This window comes from Hydra vulgaris, chromosome 10 (genome assembly GCF_038396675.1).
Source record: "Hydra vulgaris chromosome 10, alternate assembly HydraT2T_AEP".
Lineage (NCBI taxonomy): Eukaryota > Metazoa > Cnidaria > Hydrozoa > Anthoathecata > Hydridae > Hydra > Hydra vulgaris.
In genome coordinates, this window is record NC_088929.1 from 9,872,061 (window position 1) to 9,888,273 (window position 16,213).

General features: G+C 27.0%; 1 protein-coding gene across 3 annotated transcripts in view; it reads right to left on the reverse strand.

Moving 5' to 3' along the window:
* LOC100209609 (ribosomal protein S6 kinase beta-1) overlaps window positions 1-16,213 on the reverse strand; it is a 56,746-nt gene that overhangs the window by 29,223 nt on the left and 11,310 nt on the right. For 2 of the 3 annotated variants that reach the window (XM_065807223.1, XM_065807222.1), the window contains exons 2-4: window positions 4,291-4,436; window positions 1,764-1,795; window positions 1,512-1,638 (exon numbers count right to left, since the gene is read on the reverse strand). In XM_065807223.1, the coding sequence (XP_065663295.1) occupies window positions 1,512-1,638; window positions 1,764-1,795; window positions 4,291-4,374 (243 nt within the window). In that variant the 5' untranslated portion in view covers window positions 4,375-4,436. Of the gene's footprint in view, window positions 1-1,511; window positions 1,639-1,763; window positions 1,796-4,290; window positions 4,437-4,587; window positions 4,700-4,776; window positions 4,914-16,213 lie in introns of those variants that run through there. The other variant, XM_065807224.1, reaches the window with a different exon arrangement.

Genomic DNA, 16,213 nt, shown 5'->3' on the forward strand with positions numbered 1-16,213 from the left:
GAATTAAATTATTCACCTTATTATTAAAATTTAGTTAAATGATTTGCAATAAATATATAATTCAGCACTTTTCAAGTGTTCTTACTGGTGGTAAAACAAGCGGACTAAAGACTGCGTTATTTGAAAGACTGAAGTGTAATTGGAAATCGATTCTTGAAAAAAAGATACATTATGATAACCTAAAGAGATTTGACTCAGAAAAAAAAATTGTATCTTTTTTGGAAAAGCAGGTTGGTTTAATTGTCCTAATTAGATTAACGTGTTTGATTATAAGTTTTAATAATTTAGTTTTTTTTTATTAATTTAGGCTTTTGAATCATTAACATTCTTTCAAAAGGAATGACTACAAGTATTTTATACAATTAGCAGTTCTTTGGTTAAGTGGCAAACTAAAAAAATTTTACTTTAAATTTCCAATGGCTTCGCATCATGCCAGGTTTATGGCACAGGGAGTTTATTATTTAACATACGACCTTCTTCAGCCACATATCATGTCCTAATATAATATCATTGCAAGAGGGAAAGCTGATTCATGAAATTGCTTTATTTACAGCACTATTTTATGTTCCACGGTTTATTGAAGCTCTTATCCCTCCCATAGCACCTTCTTTAGATCTAAAAGCTGTTAATGAAATGATACAATATTCTGAATTCTGTCTTAAACCAGCAGAAGCTGTACTGAAGTCACTTAAAAAACACAATTGGTATTTAAATTAATGATTAATGGTTATGTGTCTTACTGATAAATGTTTACCTGTAGATCAGCTACATAAAACAGCTCTTAAATTAGATCAAACAGAAAAGCCTACAAGTTATAAGATGGGAAAACTGAGTACCGAAATTTTTACTAACAATGAAAAAAAAAAAAAATTTGAAGATTTCATTGGTCCTGAAAGCTGGTTTTTCTTTGACTTAATAAAAATGACATTACAAGAGACAGAATGGCTGAAAATCAATTCATCAAACTGGGAAACATTTTCGGGTTATATTAGATTTAATAATTATGTCAATGGTTTTCTTGTTGTAAATGACAGTGCAAAACGTACTAAAATTAGATATATCGGGCTACAAAAATAATCCTTAAGATATCTTTGAAATATTTATAAGTGAACCTGCCCCCTCATTATTTACAAAAATTAGAAATTTTCATATTTTCAGACAGCTGGGACCGACCATAGGGGTACCAGCAGTCCAAAAAAATTATGTCCTTTTAATACATATATCAAAAGGAACCAGAAAAACTGTTATGGTATTTTTTTATTGACTGTTTTATGCCCCGCCTTAATATACATATAATATATATATATATATATTATATATATATATATATATATATATATATATATATATATATATATATATATATATATATATATATATATATATAATATATATATATATATAATACATATATATATATATATATATATATATATATATATATATATATATATATATATATATATATATATATATATAACTATTATTAATTATACTTTTAATTAAATTACCTTTCCATAGCCTCCTTTTCCTAAAACCTTCATTAGTTCAAAATCAACTGGTCCTAATTTTTCTTTCGGATTAACTGTTTCCTGGCAGAGAGCAACTTTCTCTATATCTTCTCCCATATCTTCAATCCTAATCATGTCAAAATTAAAAAATTTATGGTTTGATGAAAATGGTGAAATTGACAACAATGTTTTTGAAACTAAATGTTTTTTTTTATAAATTGTTGATTTTAAAATTATTTTTATAAAACTTACATGTGATCATGATCAATTTCGAAGTCCTTGACCTGTAAATAAATATAAATATATTGTTTATAGAAATTAAATTAAATAAATTTTGATATATAGTATAAAAACATTGATATCAACTAACTTCCATAAACTTTTTGAAAAATATATAATATATTCAATAATATATTTTTTCAGACAACTTTTAATAATAATTAAATTATTAATAATGAATAACAAGTATTATATTTTAATATAATAATAATATAGTAATAAGTATTCAATTATAAACTTTGATAAAAAACATTTTTCGGACAATACAATAGTCAAGCTATATAACTATTTTTATTACTATGATCTGAATGACTTCAAATGATCAAGTTCTGCTCAAGACTTCTGACTAATATCAAATTGAACAGCTTTATCACAGCAAATAATATAAGTATGATACAGAGTTAGGTATTTAGTTTGACATGATCTTCCCTTTACAACTTGCAAAGTTAAGGTAGTATTTTTAATAAAAATTACATTGCATAGAAATAACAAAGCTATTTAATGATTTGAGTATCTTTATATTTCCATTTTGGACCACTTGTGTTTTTAAACACAAATGAGCTTTTATCTCTACATAACCCAAAACCAAACTTGCTATAGAACTGTATAATATGGAAAAGAATGGGAAATTCCATTTCTGTTTCATAATCAGTTTAATGTTTGTAAAATGCTACCCAATTTTTTATTTTTAAACTAAAATTGTAGCCAGTTTCACAATTATATTCAGGTTATCTACAACTGGAAAAGCTCCTCGTTATATACTGTTGAAAACGGTCCAGTAAACAGACTGTATAGAGGCTTATTAACAAACACTGTATATGCTTACATTGCTATCACCAAAAAAATAAAAAAAGAGTTTGATAACACAGGAAATTTTCCAATCTTGGAAATAAATAAATTTTATTATATATATATATATATATATATATATATATATATATATATATATATATATATATATATATATATATATATATATATATATATATATATATATATATATATACATATATATACATATACATATATATATATAAATGTATATACATATATATATACATATATATATATACATATATATATATATATATAAATATATATACATATATATATATATATATATATATATATATATATATTATATATATATATATATATATATATATATATATATATATATATATATATATATATATATATATATATATATATATATATATATATATATATATATATACTAGGGTGTCCCAAAAAACAACGTTTTTGAAAATAATCTGCTCTCACCCCCTAAATGTGTTCGCAAAACACATAAAACATTTTATGTTTCTTGTGTTTTGCGATTATAATAATATATATTTATTATATTCGCAATTTTAATATTTCCCATTCACTTAAAATAAGTGAATGGGAATATTGAAATAAAACTATATTTCTAGTGCATCATACATGGTTAACTGAAGGTGATGAAAAAAATATTTTGTAATTTCATTTAATGCAAAATAATGCAAAAAAGCATACATATATATAATTCGAAGTTGTTGTTTTTTATTTGGCAAGAAAAAATATATAGATTTGATTTAGCCAAATTGACTTTTTCATACTTTAAAAAATTGGGCAACTGTCTCAAATATATGTATTAAACTATTTTAAAAAATTTAAAACTTGAGATAAACTATGTATTAATAGTAATCTAACAATGAAATAACTTGTATTTTACTTAATAAATATAAATAAGTCAACGTTATTTCGAAATTATTTTTCCTTTTTTACCGGGTTATTTTTATGATTAATAAAAAATTATAGGAAACTTTATGCTGATCAAGAGTTATAAAAAAATATTTTTAGAAATTTTATAATTTGATGAAGTTTAACATGAATGTTTAAGATAAATGTTAACATTTTTTTTTTAAATGTTAACATTTGCCATCTTTTAAAAAGATAGAATGTAATTTCTCAAAAATTTAAACAAAAAATCAGAAGACTTTCCTTAAATTTTCTGACCTATGTTTTTCATTACAGACACTTATGCTCTTAAATCAGCATAAAAATTCTTATTATAATAATCATAAATACAAATTAGTATTAAAATAAAACAACATCCAATATCCTTAATAGCATTACAATAATAATAACAAAGTAAACATAATAATAAACAATAATAATACCATCAATAATAAAAATAATAATGATATTTGTAACAATAAGAATATTAACAAAAATAATAAATAATAATAAAAATTAATCAATCATAAAAATAAGTTTAGTTATTTTTTTAATTATGAATAACATAGCTCCCAAATATTTAGAAGTCTTATGCAATATTAATCATAGAATATTAATAAGAAGATTTTTAAAAAATTTACAAATAGTATTTTTACAACAATTTCTTTAAGATAAATCATAAAAAAGCTTATATCAAAATATATAATTAAAGCTATCAAAAGACTTTAAATAAAACATAGAACTAAATTAAAATTAATAGAAGCTACAATGTAAATACCTCAGACGTAATGTCATATTCATCTTCATCGCTTGATCTAACTTCTTTAAAGTCATCGTCAATTTCAAAAATTCCTGAAGTCATCACTAGATAAATATTACTCTAACTGTGTATGCAGCAACATGCATTATAAGTAAATACCGGCACTAAAACGAAAAAAAATTTTTTAACATTTTTCTTCTTTTTACCGTAAACTTTTTTAAGCGTTAACGTGTGACCACACTGACATTGTATTAATTATGTGATACAGTCATTAAATTCACTTTTAAAAAGTTTTTTAAACGTTTAAACTCGAACCTTATCTCAAACTCCAGAAGACAGGCTGTGACAAGACCGCTGTGAAAAGAAACAAGTTGAGCAATACGGATATCACTAAACCGGTGCCGCAAGTTTTACCTGCACCTACATACTATTGTAATTTTTACAACTATTAAGTCAGGTTGGGGCTTTTTTTATATTTAATAAAAGAAACGTATTCATTCATACTTGCGAGTAATTAAATACAGTTGAATCCTTTTGGAGTTATGACCACAACCACATGATTTTAAATGTTGAGCAACCTAATTTTGCTCAACCTTTGAAGCTATGAGGTTGTAGTAGATTCAGATCTATAATCCCTAAATCTAAACGAAAACAAAAACAAAAAAATGCCAAAAATCTATATTAAAATATTTTTTTTTGTAAGCACTATTTTTCCCCAAAAAAACTTATAGGAATTTCTGAAAATTGTCAAAGTAGGCTTAATATATATGGTGCCAGCGACAAAGTTATGAGACATTTGTTAATTAAAATTTTAATTTTAGTTTTGTGACCAATAAACTGTAAAATTGATTGGATAAAAAAAATTGAGAAGAAAAAAAAAATCTGCGGGCCTAAGTAAAACGCCAATGGATTTGACTCGTCATTTCATTTCATCAAAAAAGTTTGTATTTAATTTAAAAAATTAAATACAAACTTTTTTGAAAAAAACTAATTTTCTTAAAACTTATAAAAAGTTTTTGTGTTCAAAAAAGAAAAAAAGAAATAATTTAATATAATTTATTCAGTTATAATTTAACAACTAATAATCGGTTTCAAAAAAATCTAAAAAAAATCTAATTGTAGATACTAATGCTATACTAAATAGAATACTAAATTCGATTTGAATTAGTTACTTTTAAATTTGAAGTCAAAGTAAATTAAAATCCAAAGCTTAAAATAAAACAAGCGCATAATTTAAAATTTTCAACTTGTGTATACATCGCAATCAACAAAAAGCATATATATTTAAAATGTAAAGCTTTTTGTTTCGGCTTTAACAACAAACATGAAAATTATTTATTTAAACTTGTCTATAAGTTTGTTGTTAAGCATAGCTAAAGTTTTTTCGGATGTTATAATAGCTTTGTTTAAATGTTTTTTCTTTCGCTTATTTTTCATTGTTTAAAATTTCTTATTGTTTAAAGTTTTATTTGTAAAAGTTTCGCTTTTTATAAGTTTTGTTTTTGTTTTTGTTTTTTTAATTTAAAAGGTGAAATTTTTACAAGCCTTAATATATGTCTAATAAGTTTAAATTAGCTCAGAATTGTATGGAAAATATTTTATACTGAAAATCATATATTTTATTTTAAAAAATGCGGTTTTCATTATATCTTTAATGGGCGGACATAACAGTATAACTGCATTTTTGACCATTTAACGATTTATATGAGAAAATGTGTCTTGTGTATGCCGGCATCAATGGTATTAACAGTATAGTTACACCAGTACTCAAAACATAAATAAACAACTTTGAAAATATGACTTCTGTAGAAAAATAATTGGGTTCATAATAATGTTTTTTTGCTCTCCTGAAAAGTTACACTTTTGCAGTTATACTCTTATGTCCGCCCATCAAAGATATAATTTAAGTCCAAAGTCTTCGAGGAGCGGCAATATCTTATTTATCAGATAAAAGCCGCAGACCATTTGCCATCAGACCAAAAACCAACCATTTTGAACTTTTTGCTCAACTAATTAAAGTCATAAAATAAAGAATTCTCTCATTAATTCTAAATATTCAAAGCAATTTTAAAAAAATCTGCAGTTTTTTTATAAAAATAAAAAATAAAACGTTTCATGAAAAAAACCGCCGTATAAACTTTGTTTCTGGCACCGTTGCCATCATTTTAAGCATATTTTGGAATTTTCCAGAATTAGCCTAGCCTTTTCCCAAAATTTATGTTCCGTCATATTTCTTCCAAAAATTTACTTACATTGAAAAGTATATATTTGGAAAAGCACATTATATAGATCTTTTTTATTGAATGAGCGATTATTTCTTTTTTTTTTCTCTTTTGGGTGCTATTTAAATCGAACTGTGCATCAAAAGAAAATTTTATCTACAGATTCGGAATCTTAATCAAATTATATTCATTAAATATATAAAGCAAAATTTATTTTAACTTTTATATCAATATTTTATTAATGTATTTTTATCAATCTGATATGTAATAATTTTATATATATCTTATATTGTTCATATATATTATAAATATTATATTGTGTGTATATATAAATATATATAAATATATATATACATATATATATATATATATATATATATATATATATATATATATATATATATATATATATATATATATATATATATATATATATATATATATATATATATATATATATATATATATATATATATATATAATTCGTCTGTTTTCCCAGGTACCCGGAATCGGCCATTTTTTTTGCACTACCCGGCACCGGGTATCTTAAAAGAAATTTTAAATAAACATTTACCTTAAATGCTTTAACTATATGTTTAAGTGGTACTTTGAATGGTGTGAAAATATTTTTAACAGGATTGCTTTTAGTTTTAACTTCAACCAAACTTTTTGATATAAGTCCAGGCTTGGACTGGGCCGCCGGAAAACCGGGAGATTCCCGGTGGGCCGGTTGCCATAAAAAATCACATTTTTAGTTAGGCTACATTTTATTTTCATTTGATTATTATCATCAACGGTAAAATGTAACTAAATTAAAATGTAACTAAAATTATTTTTAAAAAATTGACCAGTGTGCGAGCCAAGTGAAGAAACGTTAAACAATTATAATTATGTTTTGAAACCTCAGACTTTTGAAATCATTTTAAAAATTTCATCCGAAGCAAAACAATTTTGACTTAAAAAAAAAATTACTTATCAGAGCGTTTATTTCAGAAACAATAAACCTCTTAACTGGCTGACCTTAGAAGTAAGCAAGGACTTATAGCTTACTTAATTTGGTTAAATGGAGAAGAGTTAAATTTTATCCCTACGTATTCAGATTTTTACAGAAACATACATAAGTTATTAATAATCACATTTAAGAGCTCTAATTTCTCAGTCTAAAAATGCAGGAACTTTAGTTAACGTAAAAATATTTTATATTATACTCTGAAAGCCTGATTAATGTTCTTTCGATTGATATAAAATATATTTCAGTTTATATCAGTGGTTTGTGATTCAAGACAGAAAAGAAAAATTATCGCTTTTTAGCTAAAATATTTTTTTACTAAAATGACAACCTTGAACAGCCGTGGGGAAGCATCAGGTGGTTTAATTTTTTATTTTTTTTCAGAATATGAAAATATGGTTTATTTGCAACAATTTGCATAATCAGAATTTTTTATATCAGATTTTTTCAAATCTGGAATTAATGCCACTTTTTGATTATTTCCAATCACTATGCATTGATGCAATAACAACAACGACTGTTAATAAAGTCTTTGATGCAATAATAACATCTTTAACAAGCATGATAGTGGAAGAGATTAGAGAAGCCGATATGTTTAGTGTTTAAATTGATACCACGCAAGATATTAATTTACAGGATCGGTGTTCTATTGTGATCCGATATGTAACCGAAGCTGTACATGAACGAGTAATATTGATAGTAAATTGCACATCAACAACTGGAAATGGAATGTGTTATTTGGCGTTTTTGTAAAGGTAGACGTTGATGTAGGTAAATGTATTAAAAATGCCACCGATGGAGCCTCTAATATGCAAGATCAATACAATGGATTCAATACCTGTTTAAATACAGTATACCCGGACCAGATTCATGTTTGGTTTAATGCCCATGTCTTAAATTTGGTAATGGGTAACGTTACTAAAAAAGCGGTTGAAGTTTTGACCTTATTTGGCGTTTTGAACATATGTGCAGTATTTTTACAAGAATCATATTTACTCTTTAATTTTTGGCGTGAATTTGGCAAATTAAAATACATATCTGTAATCGGTGAAACCCGTTGGTGGGCGAAAGACAGAGTTTTCTTACTAAGTTATTCAGAAATTTCTTCATCAAAACCTCCGATCAAGGAACACAAGTTTTTGATTTTTTGTAGAACGACATGTCACAAACATTTCATGATAATTCTACATCAATCAATTTCTACATAAATTCAATAATAATGTCCGTTACAAAGCGAAAGCTCTTTTAGATTCATTGGTAAGTTTTGAACTTATTTTGACAGCACAATTGTTTTAAAAGTATTTTAGCAAACAACGGCATTATCTGAATATTTGCAAACAACTGGATTGGATATACTAAAAGCCTATAAGATGGTTCAAGATAGTAGTTATGAATTAATCAAAGTAGATAGAAATTTTGATTCCGTTTTTCAAGCAGATACAAAAAGAATTTTTTCTGAACTTGCAAACAGTGAACTGGGAAAAAGGAATCTCAACATTGAAGACAGACTGATTTGAAAGAGAAGAGAATTCGAGCAAACGAACTACTTGAAAATGCGAAAGATAAGTCTTACGAAAAATAAGTTTCATTGCCATGTTCACAACATGGCAATGGATCAAGTAATTAGTAACAGAGATTTTCCTAGCATGGTAGTCATGGTAGCATGGTAGTCTATATGCTGATTTATCTTGTTTAGATCCAAGAAATTTTGTAAAAATTTTGAAAAAATGCTTAGTGACGCATTGCAGCACCTGAATGGGTTGCTCAAAATATTTGGTGCAATTGTAACAAATGATCAGCTTCAAACGAAGTTATTAAACTTAACTCTTATTGGAAATAACTCTTGAAGATGAACATAATTTGCCAAAAATTATAGCGTTAATCATAGTTGCTGTTCCGGGCGGCGTAAAGGCTCTCGGCGCGCCTATATATATATATATATATATATATATATATATATATATATATATATATATATATATATATATATATATATATATATATATATATATATATATATATATATATATTTATATATATATATAAATATATATATATATATTTATATATATATATATATATAAATATATATATATATATATATATATTTATATATATATATATATACATATATATATATATATATATATATATATATATATATATATATATATATATATATATATATATATTTGTATATATATAAAGGTATGCAACATACAATAAAGTGAGCCGCCATGACCAAATTTCCCGGGCCGTTTTTTCAAGCCAGTCCGACCCTGTATAAGTCTAAGAGTGTTATGGAGTCAATCACAACAAAGCCCTATTTTTACTCAATATAGACCTGTCTCACTTAAATTGTTTTTTTTCATTTTATTCACACAACAGTCATGGCCTGCTTAAATTACTGTAAATTATCGTAATTTAAGTAGGCCTTGCTACAGTCGAGAAGGTTGGCAGAGGAGGGTAGTAAAAAAGAAAGAAAAAGAAAGAACTAAAAAGTTAAGAAAACAAACATTGCAATTAATGATAATTATTCGTGTCAGTATTTATTTAATTTAGCTTTTGAACTTACAGGGTCATTTAATTTAAGATTAACTTAAATTAATTACATTGTTTTTTTAGTTGATGTAGGGAGTTTTGTCACGTGACATTTTATCGCGGAAAAAAATCGTTAATATATTTTTGAAAAACTTCCAAAAAACGCCAGAAATGATTTTATGTAGGTGTTGAAGAATAAAAACCCACCTATGAAAATAAATAGTATATACGTACATGTAGATGTTATTTTTTTTAGAAAAGGTTGTACTACAATAATTTGTTTGGGGACGACGTTTTGGTTTAGAATTGATAAAGTTATTTAGTTTTAAATCTTTCAGTTTTGTTAAAACACAAGTAAGTTAAAATAATTCTTTCGTCCCCACGTAAAAACAAATTCTGCAACTATTTATTTATTAAGTGAATAAGTTTTTTTTTTTTTGTAGTCTTACAGGGTGGGTTTTTTGTTTTCTAAGTAAAGATTATTATAATTTCCCCCGTCTTTAGATATTTTTGGTAAATTTGCCATTTCTTCTTTTACTTGACTTAAGATTTTTGCACACGTTGAACTCAATATTTTATATAGCTGAGATTTTATTATAAATTTTTACTAAACAGGGGCGGATCCAGCATTTTTTGATCTTTGAGATAGCTAACTTCCAGACATGGAGCAAACTCCAAACATTTATATGTTTATACATATGTCAAATAAGGATGCTTTGCAAAAAATTGCGATGATTGGAGGCTGGGAACAAAAAAGCCCCAAATTTTGTGCCCCCCCTGCCCCAAACGTGAGAGCAACAAGTTAATGAAATATTTTTTGTACTGTTCTCAACTAGACTTATATTCATCCATAAATTTTAAGTTTCATAGTATTATCTTTCAGCGTTTAAAAATAATGACCATATAAAATTTATAACCCCCTCAAATTGAGGGGGGTTTAAACTTTATATGGTCATAATTTTTGAAAACTAAAATATTTTATTATGAAATTTAAAATTTATGGATGAATATTAGTCTAGTTAAAAAAAGTACAAAAAATATTTCATTAACTTGTTGCTCTCACGTTTGGGGTAGGGGGGGGGGGCACAAAATTTGGGGGGCGACTGAATAAGTGCGAATTTCATAACTGCGAATCTGCATAATTGCGACTGGCATAAGTGCGAACTGGCATAAGTGCAAACTGGCACAAGCGCGAACTGGCATAAGTGCGAATCACTTGCAAAAACTGGCATAAGTGCGAACTAGCACAAGCGCGAACTGGCATAAGTGCGCCAAAAGAATTTGCAAACGTTGGCATAAGTGCGAACTGGCATAAGTGCGAACTGGCATAAGTGCGAAACAATTGCAAAAACTGGCATAAGTGCGAACTGGCACAAGCGCGAACTGGCATAAGTGCACCGAAAGAATTTGCAAACATTGGCATAAGTGCAAATTGGCATAAGTGGTGAATTGGCAAGTTCGCACTTATGCCAATTCGCACTTATGCCAGTTCGCACTTATGCCAATTCGCACTTATGCCAATATTTGCAAATTCTTTCGGCGCACTTATGCCAGTTCGCGCTTGTGCCAGTTCGCACTTATGCCAGTTTTTGCAATTGATTCGCACATATGCCAGTTCGCACTTATGCCAGTTCGCACTTATGCCAATGTTTGCAAATTCTTTCGGCGCACTTATGCCAGTTCGCGCTTGTGCCAGTTCGCACTTATGTCAGTCTTTGCAACTGCTTCGCACTTATGCAGATTCGCAATTATGAAATTCGCACTTATTCAGCCTCCTCAATATTTGGGGCTTTTTTGTTCCCAGCCTCCAATCATCGCAATTTTTTGCAAAGCATCCTTATTTGACATATGTATAAACATATAAATGTTTGGAGTTTGCTCCGTGTCTGGAAGTTAGCTATCTCAAAGACCAAAAAAAGCCGGATCCGGCTCGCATATTTACATACTCCACAAGGCGATAGCACACATGCGCCCGCGCACGATTTTTCGTACTTTTTTATAAAGAAACATATATTAGAGGACTTAATTTCAGAATCATTGCAAAGTGAACCAAATACATCAGATGAAGCAAGACAAGTATTAGCTGAATATAATCAAGTGCAACAACAAATTACTGACTTAATACAAAAGAATATGAGTGATGGATATTTAATTAAACGTGTTAAGCAATATACTGAAACTTTAAAAAAACAAATTAAATCAGGAACACAATTTTCTGCCTTTTTAACTAGAGAAAGATATAAAAAAGGCAGAATGATTCATGTTCAACCAACATCCATTAGTAGACGACAACACTCACTGAATAAAGGAAGATCTGTTCAACGCTGTGGTCGTCCACTTAAGTGTATAAAAAAGAACAAACCACAAAAAAGTCCACGAAATTTGGCTTTAAATATATCCCAAGATAGAGCAAACGCCAAAAGTCATGGAGAAGGGCATTAATTACATTCAACTTTTCTTTTAAAATAAACCCTCACGATCTTTGTATAGTTGTGTACTTTAATTAAAAAAATGTTATTCTAATATACTTACGTGTTCTTTGATTACTATACATTTATAAAGCGACACTTCAAATGTAAACACAAAGGTAAATAAAGTATAGTATATAGTACGTAATTTAAAAATATGTTTCTTTATAAAAAAGTACGAAAAATCGTGCGCGGGCGCATGTGTGCTATCGCCTTGTGGAGTATGTAAATATGCATCCGGCTCTGCTAAAGGTATTCTAAAGTGAGTTTGTTTTGTGTTGTTAATGTGGTTTTTGCTAACCATTTGGTAATTGAATCACAGCAGTTTATCAGTAAGTCTTATTTGTAACTTACAATTTTCTTTTTATACAATTTACTTAGTTTTTAAGTTTATATATATATATATATATATATATATATATATATATATATATATATATATATATATATATATATATATATATATATATATATAATTAGTAAAAAACACTTATCTAACTTTTATCTTCGACTTGAAGTTTCACCATTGCTGGATCATCAGGAAGAGTTACTAAATCTCAAAAAAAAAATCAATTTATAGAAAAAAATATTTTACTAATTAATTAATAAATTTTTTACTAATTAATTATTGCTCTGTTCTTTAAGAACATTGAGCACTCTATTTGTAAAATACACTAACATAATTTACATATATATATATATATATATATATATATATATATATATATATATATATATATATATATATATATATATATATATAAGACTTAAAATAATATGCTTATATATTTTTTCGAATTGATGACTGGAAAATCTTTATTTATTTAGATAAAATGATAAATGAAAGTATTTATGATTGGTATTTGGCTTTAAAAGATACATCTTATGATGCAATATATTGTAGATATTGTGTGGATTTTAAAGTTGAACTGTTCTGCTGCAAGAAAGCTTTAGCCAAAAAGATAAATAGATTAGTTGACACCATCAGAAAATTAAATAAACAACGAAAAAATAAAAAATTAGCATTGTTATTAGGTAAAGCCTTTTTTCCACCTGTGGCAAATTTTTCTGGTAATACAGTGAATGCATTCGAAATTCCTTAAGAAACAATACTGATAAGCGAAAACAAAATGCTTAAAAAAGAAAATAAAATTTTAAAAAGGAAAATGGAATCTATGATGGATTTACAAATGGATTATTTTACACATCTAAAAGATTTTGAAGATATGTCAAACAATCTAAAAATACTTATTTCAAAAAACTCTCTAATAGAAGCTGAATTAAACTTTATTAAAAAGTGTTATTGTGAAAAAGAAGAAAAGCTTAATAATATCGAAAACAAATTAGAGCTATTAAAGTCAAAAAAAGAATCATTTAATGTTAGAAATTTGAATAAAAAAATAAAATATCGTGATACTCAGCTGGAAATAAAAAAGAATAAAATAAATTCGTTAAAAAATGAAGAAAAAATAATAATATTGCAATTAAAAAATAAAATAACAGATATTAATTCAATTCTTGAAAATTCAGACATAAACATTTTTGAATTAAAAAACGAAAAAATAAAGCTGCAAAAAAAAGTGAGTAATTTAAAAGTTATTTTGCAAAATAAAACCAACTATATTAATGACAACAATATGAAAGATGTTATAAGTTTAGAGAAGGAAGTTGTTTCGTTATATAGTAAGACAAACATTTTAAAAGAGGAGAATCTAGAACTTCAAAAATTGGTTTCTTTGCTGGATGATGACGAAGTAATAACATTTGAAGATGGCAGATACAGTGATGAAATTCGAGAAACAATAATGAAACTTCTTTCAATGAACGTGAGTATGAATAGTGTCAACGAAGTCATAAAAGTAGTTTTAAACAAACTAGCCAAAAAGAACATATCTAGACTGCCATCAGCCGCTGTAAAATGTAGTTTAATGCAGGAAGCTTCAATTTTAGGTCAACTTCAAGTTGCGGAAGCAATGCTTGAAAAAAATTTGATAAATAAAAACTCTAATATAGGCAATTGTTTGCATGGTGATGGTACTCAGAAATACCATAAGCATTATCAAAACTTTCAAATTACTACAACTAGTGGGAAAACTTTATCTTTTGGTCTGTCAGAAGTGGTTGGCAAAGATGCAGCAACTGTTTTGCAAAACTTTACTAATATAGTAGATGACATTTGTGACGTTGTTAGCAACTCAGCTACTGAAAAAGAAATTAATTTTGCTAAACTAATAACATCAATAAAATCAACAATGTCTGATCTTTCTTCGGTTAATCCTCTTTTTAACTCACAGTTAAAAACATTAAGGGAAAAACTTTTGCCTATTGCAATTAGTAACTGGGATTTTCTTTCCTCAAACGTCAAAGACAATATGAAGGACATGAGTAATTTTTTCTGTAAACTTCATTTGCTTGCTAATTTTGCTTCTGAAACTGATAAAGTTTTAAATTCTTTTGAAAAAATTCTGCTTCAAAATGATTTTGAAACTGTTTTTGCTTTTAGTGGTTAAGAATGTGGTGCTGTACGGTTAGTTCGTACTACATGTAAAGGAATTTCATTCAAGGGGTAGTGAGGAAGCTGGTGTTGCATCATGGTTTAATTCTTTTCTTTCCTCTCGTAACGATAAATCTTATTTTGTTCCATTTATTGGAAATCGATTTAATATTTTGTATTACAATGCAGCTGCCCTATACTATCATAAGGATTCTATAACAGAATTTCTTAATGCTTTGCCTAACCCTAATAATTTATTAAAAGCAATTAAGGAAGATATCACAAATCTTGTATTCATTGCTGAAGTCCGTGCATTAGGTATTATTGACAAACTACTTACTGGTCCAATGTGGAGAATTATCGAATCACTTGATAGTATATTATTTTTAAACCCCTACCTACTTCGCTTGAAAGTTAGACTTTCATCTCTTTGTATCGATGCATCTTCTTTATGTTTGCTAATGGAAAAATTTTTGAGGATACCAATCTTCTTCATCAAGATGTGTTTTACACCAAGCTGTTTGAATGCACTCAAAATGATGAGTTTGATTCTTTAACTGTTCAATCACTTGAAATTATTTTCCACTCAATTCTTGTTATTTTGGAACGTCAGTGTGCTTATCAATTACCAGGTGGTAAATATTGGAATCCATCTAATTCTGTTTCTGCAGCTGCTTCTAATGTCCCTGTCACTAATAAAGCATCAGAAAGCGACTTTGCCATTTTGGATTTAATGGTTCGCACAAAACCCAATGCAAATGTTCAAACTATCCAGGCTTTGACAATGTGGTCTCAGAACCAAACATCAGAATGGCTTAATAGTAAATCAGATGAAGAAAGAAAACAATTGCTTGAATATTCAAGAACTAAAGTAACATTAATGAAAAGCAAATATGATGAAAGAAAAGAAGCTCTTAAAAAAGATAAAGCTATGCACCTTCTAGCAAAGCAAGAAGAAAAAAATCGAGAAGAAATTAAACTACAACATAAAAAGGTTGCAGCTTGTAATGATTTGATAAATTTAAATGTAAGGGCATGGATATCATTAGAGGAAGCAGAGAAAACAGTTTCTAATATAGAAGAGCCATTGAAATCAAAAATACTCCTTGCTCAACTTAATTTTTATCGCATAATCTTATGTGTTGAATGTGACAAAAAACATTTTTGTAAAACAAAAGTAGAAGGAAGCAAAAGAATAAACTTGTCT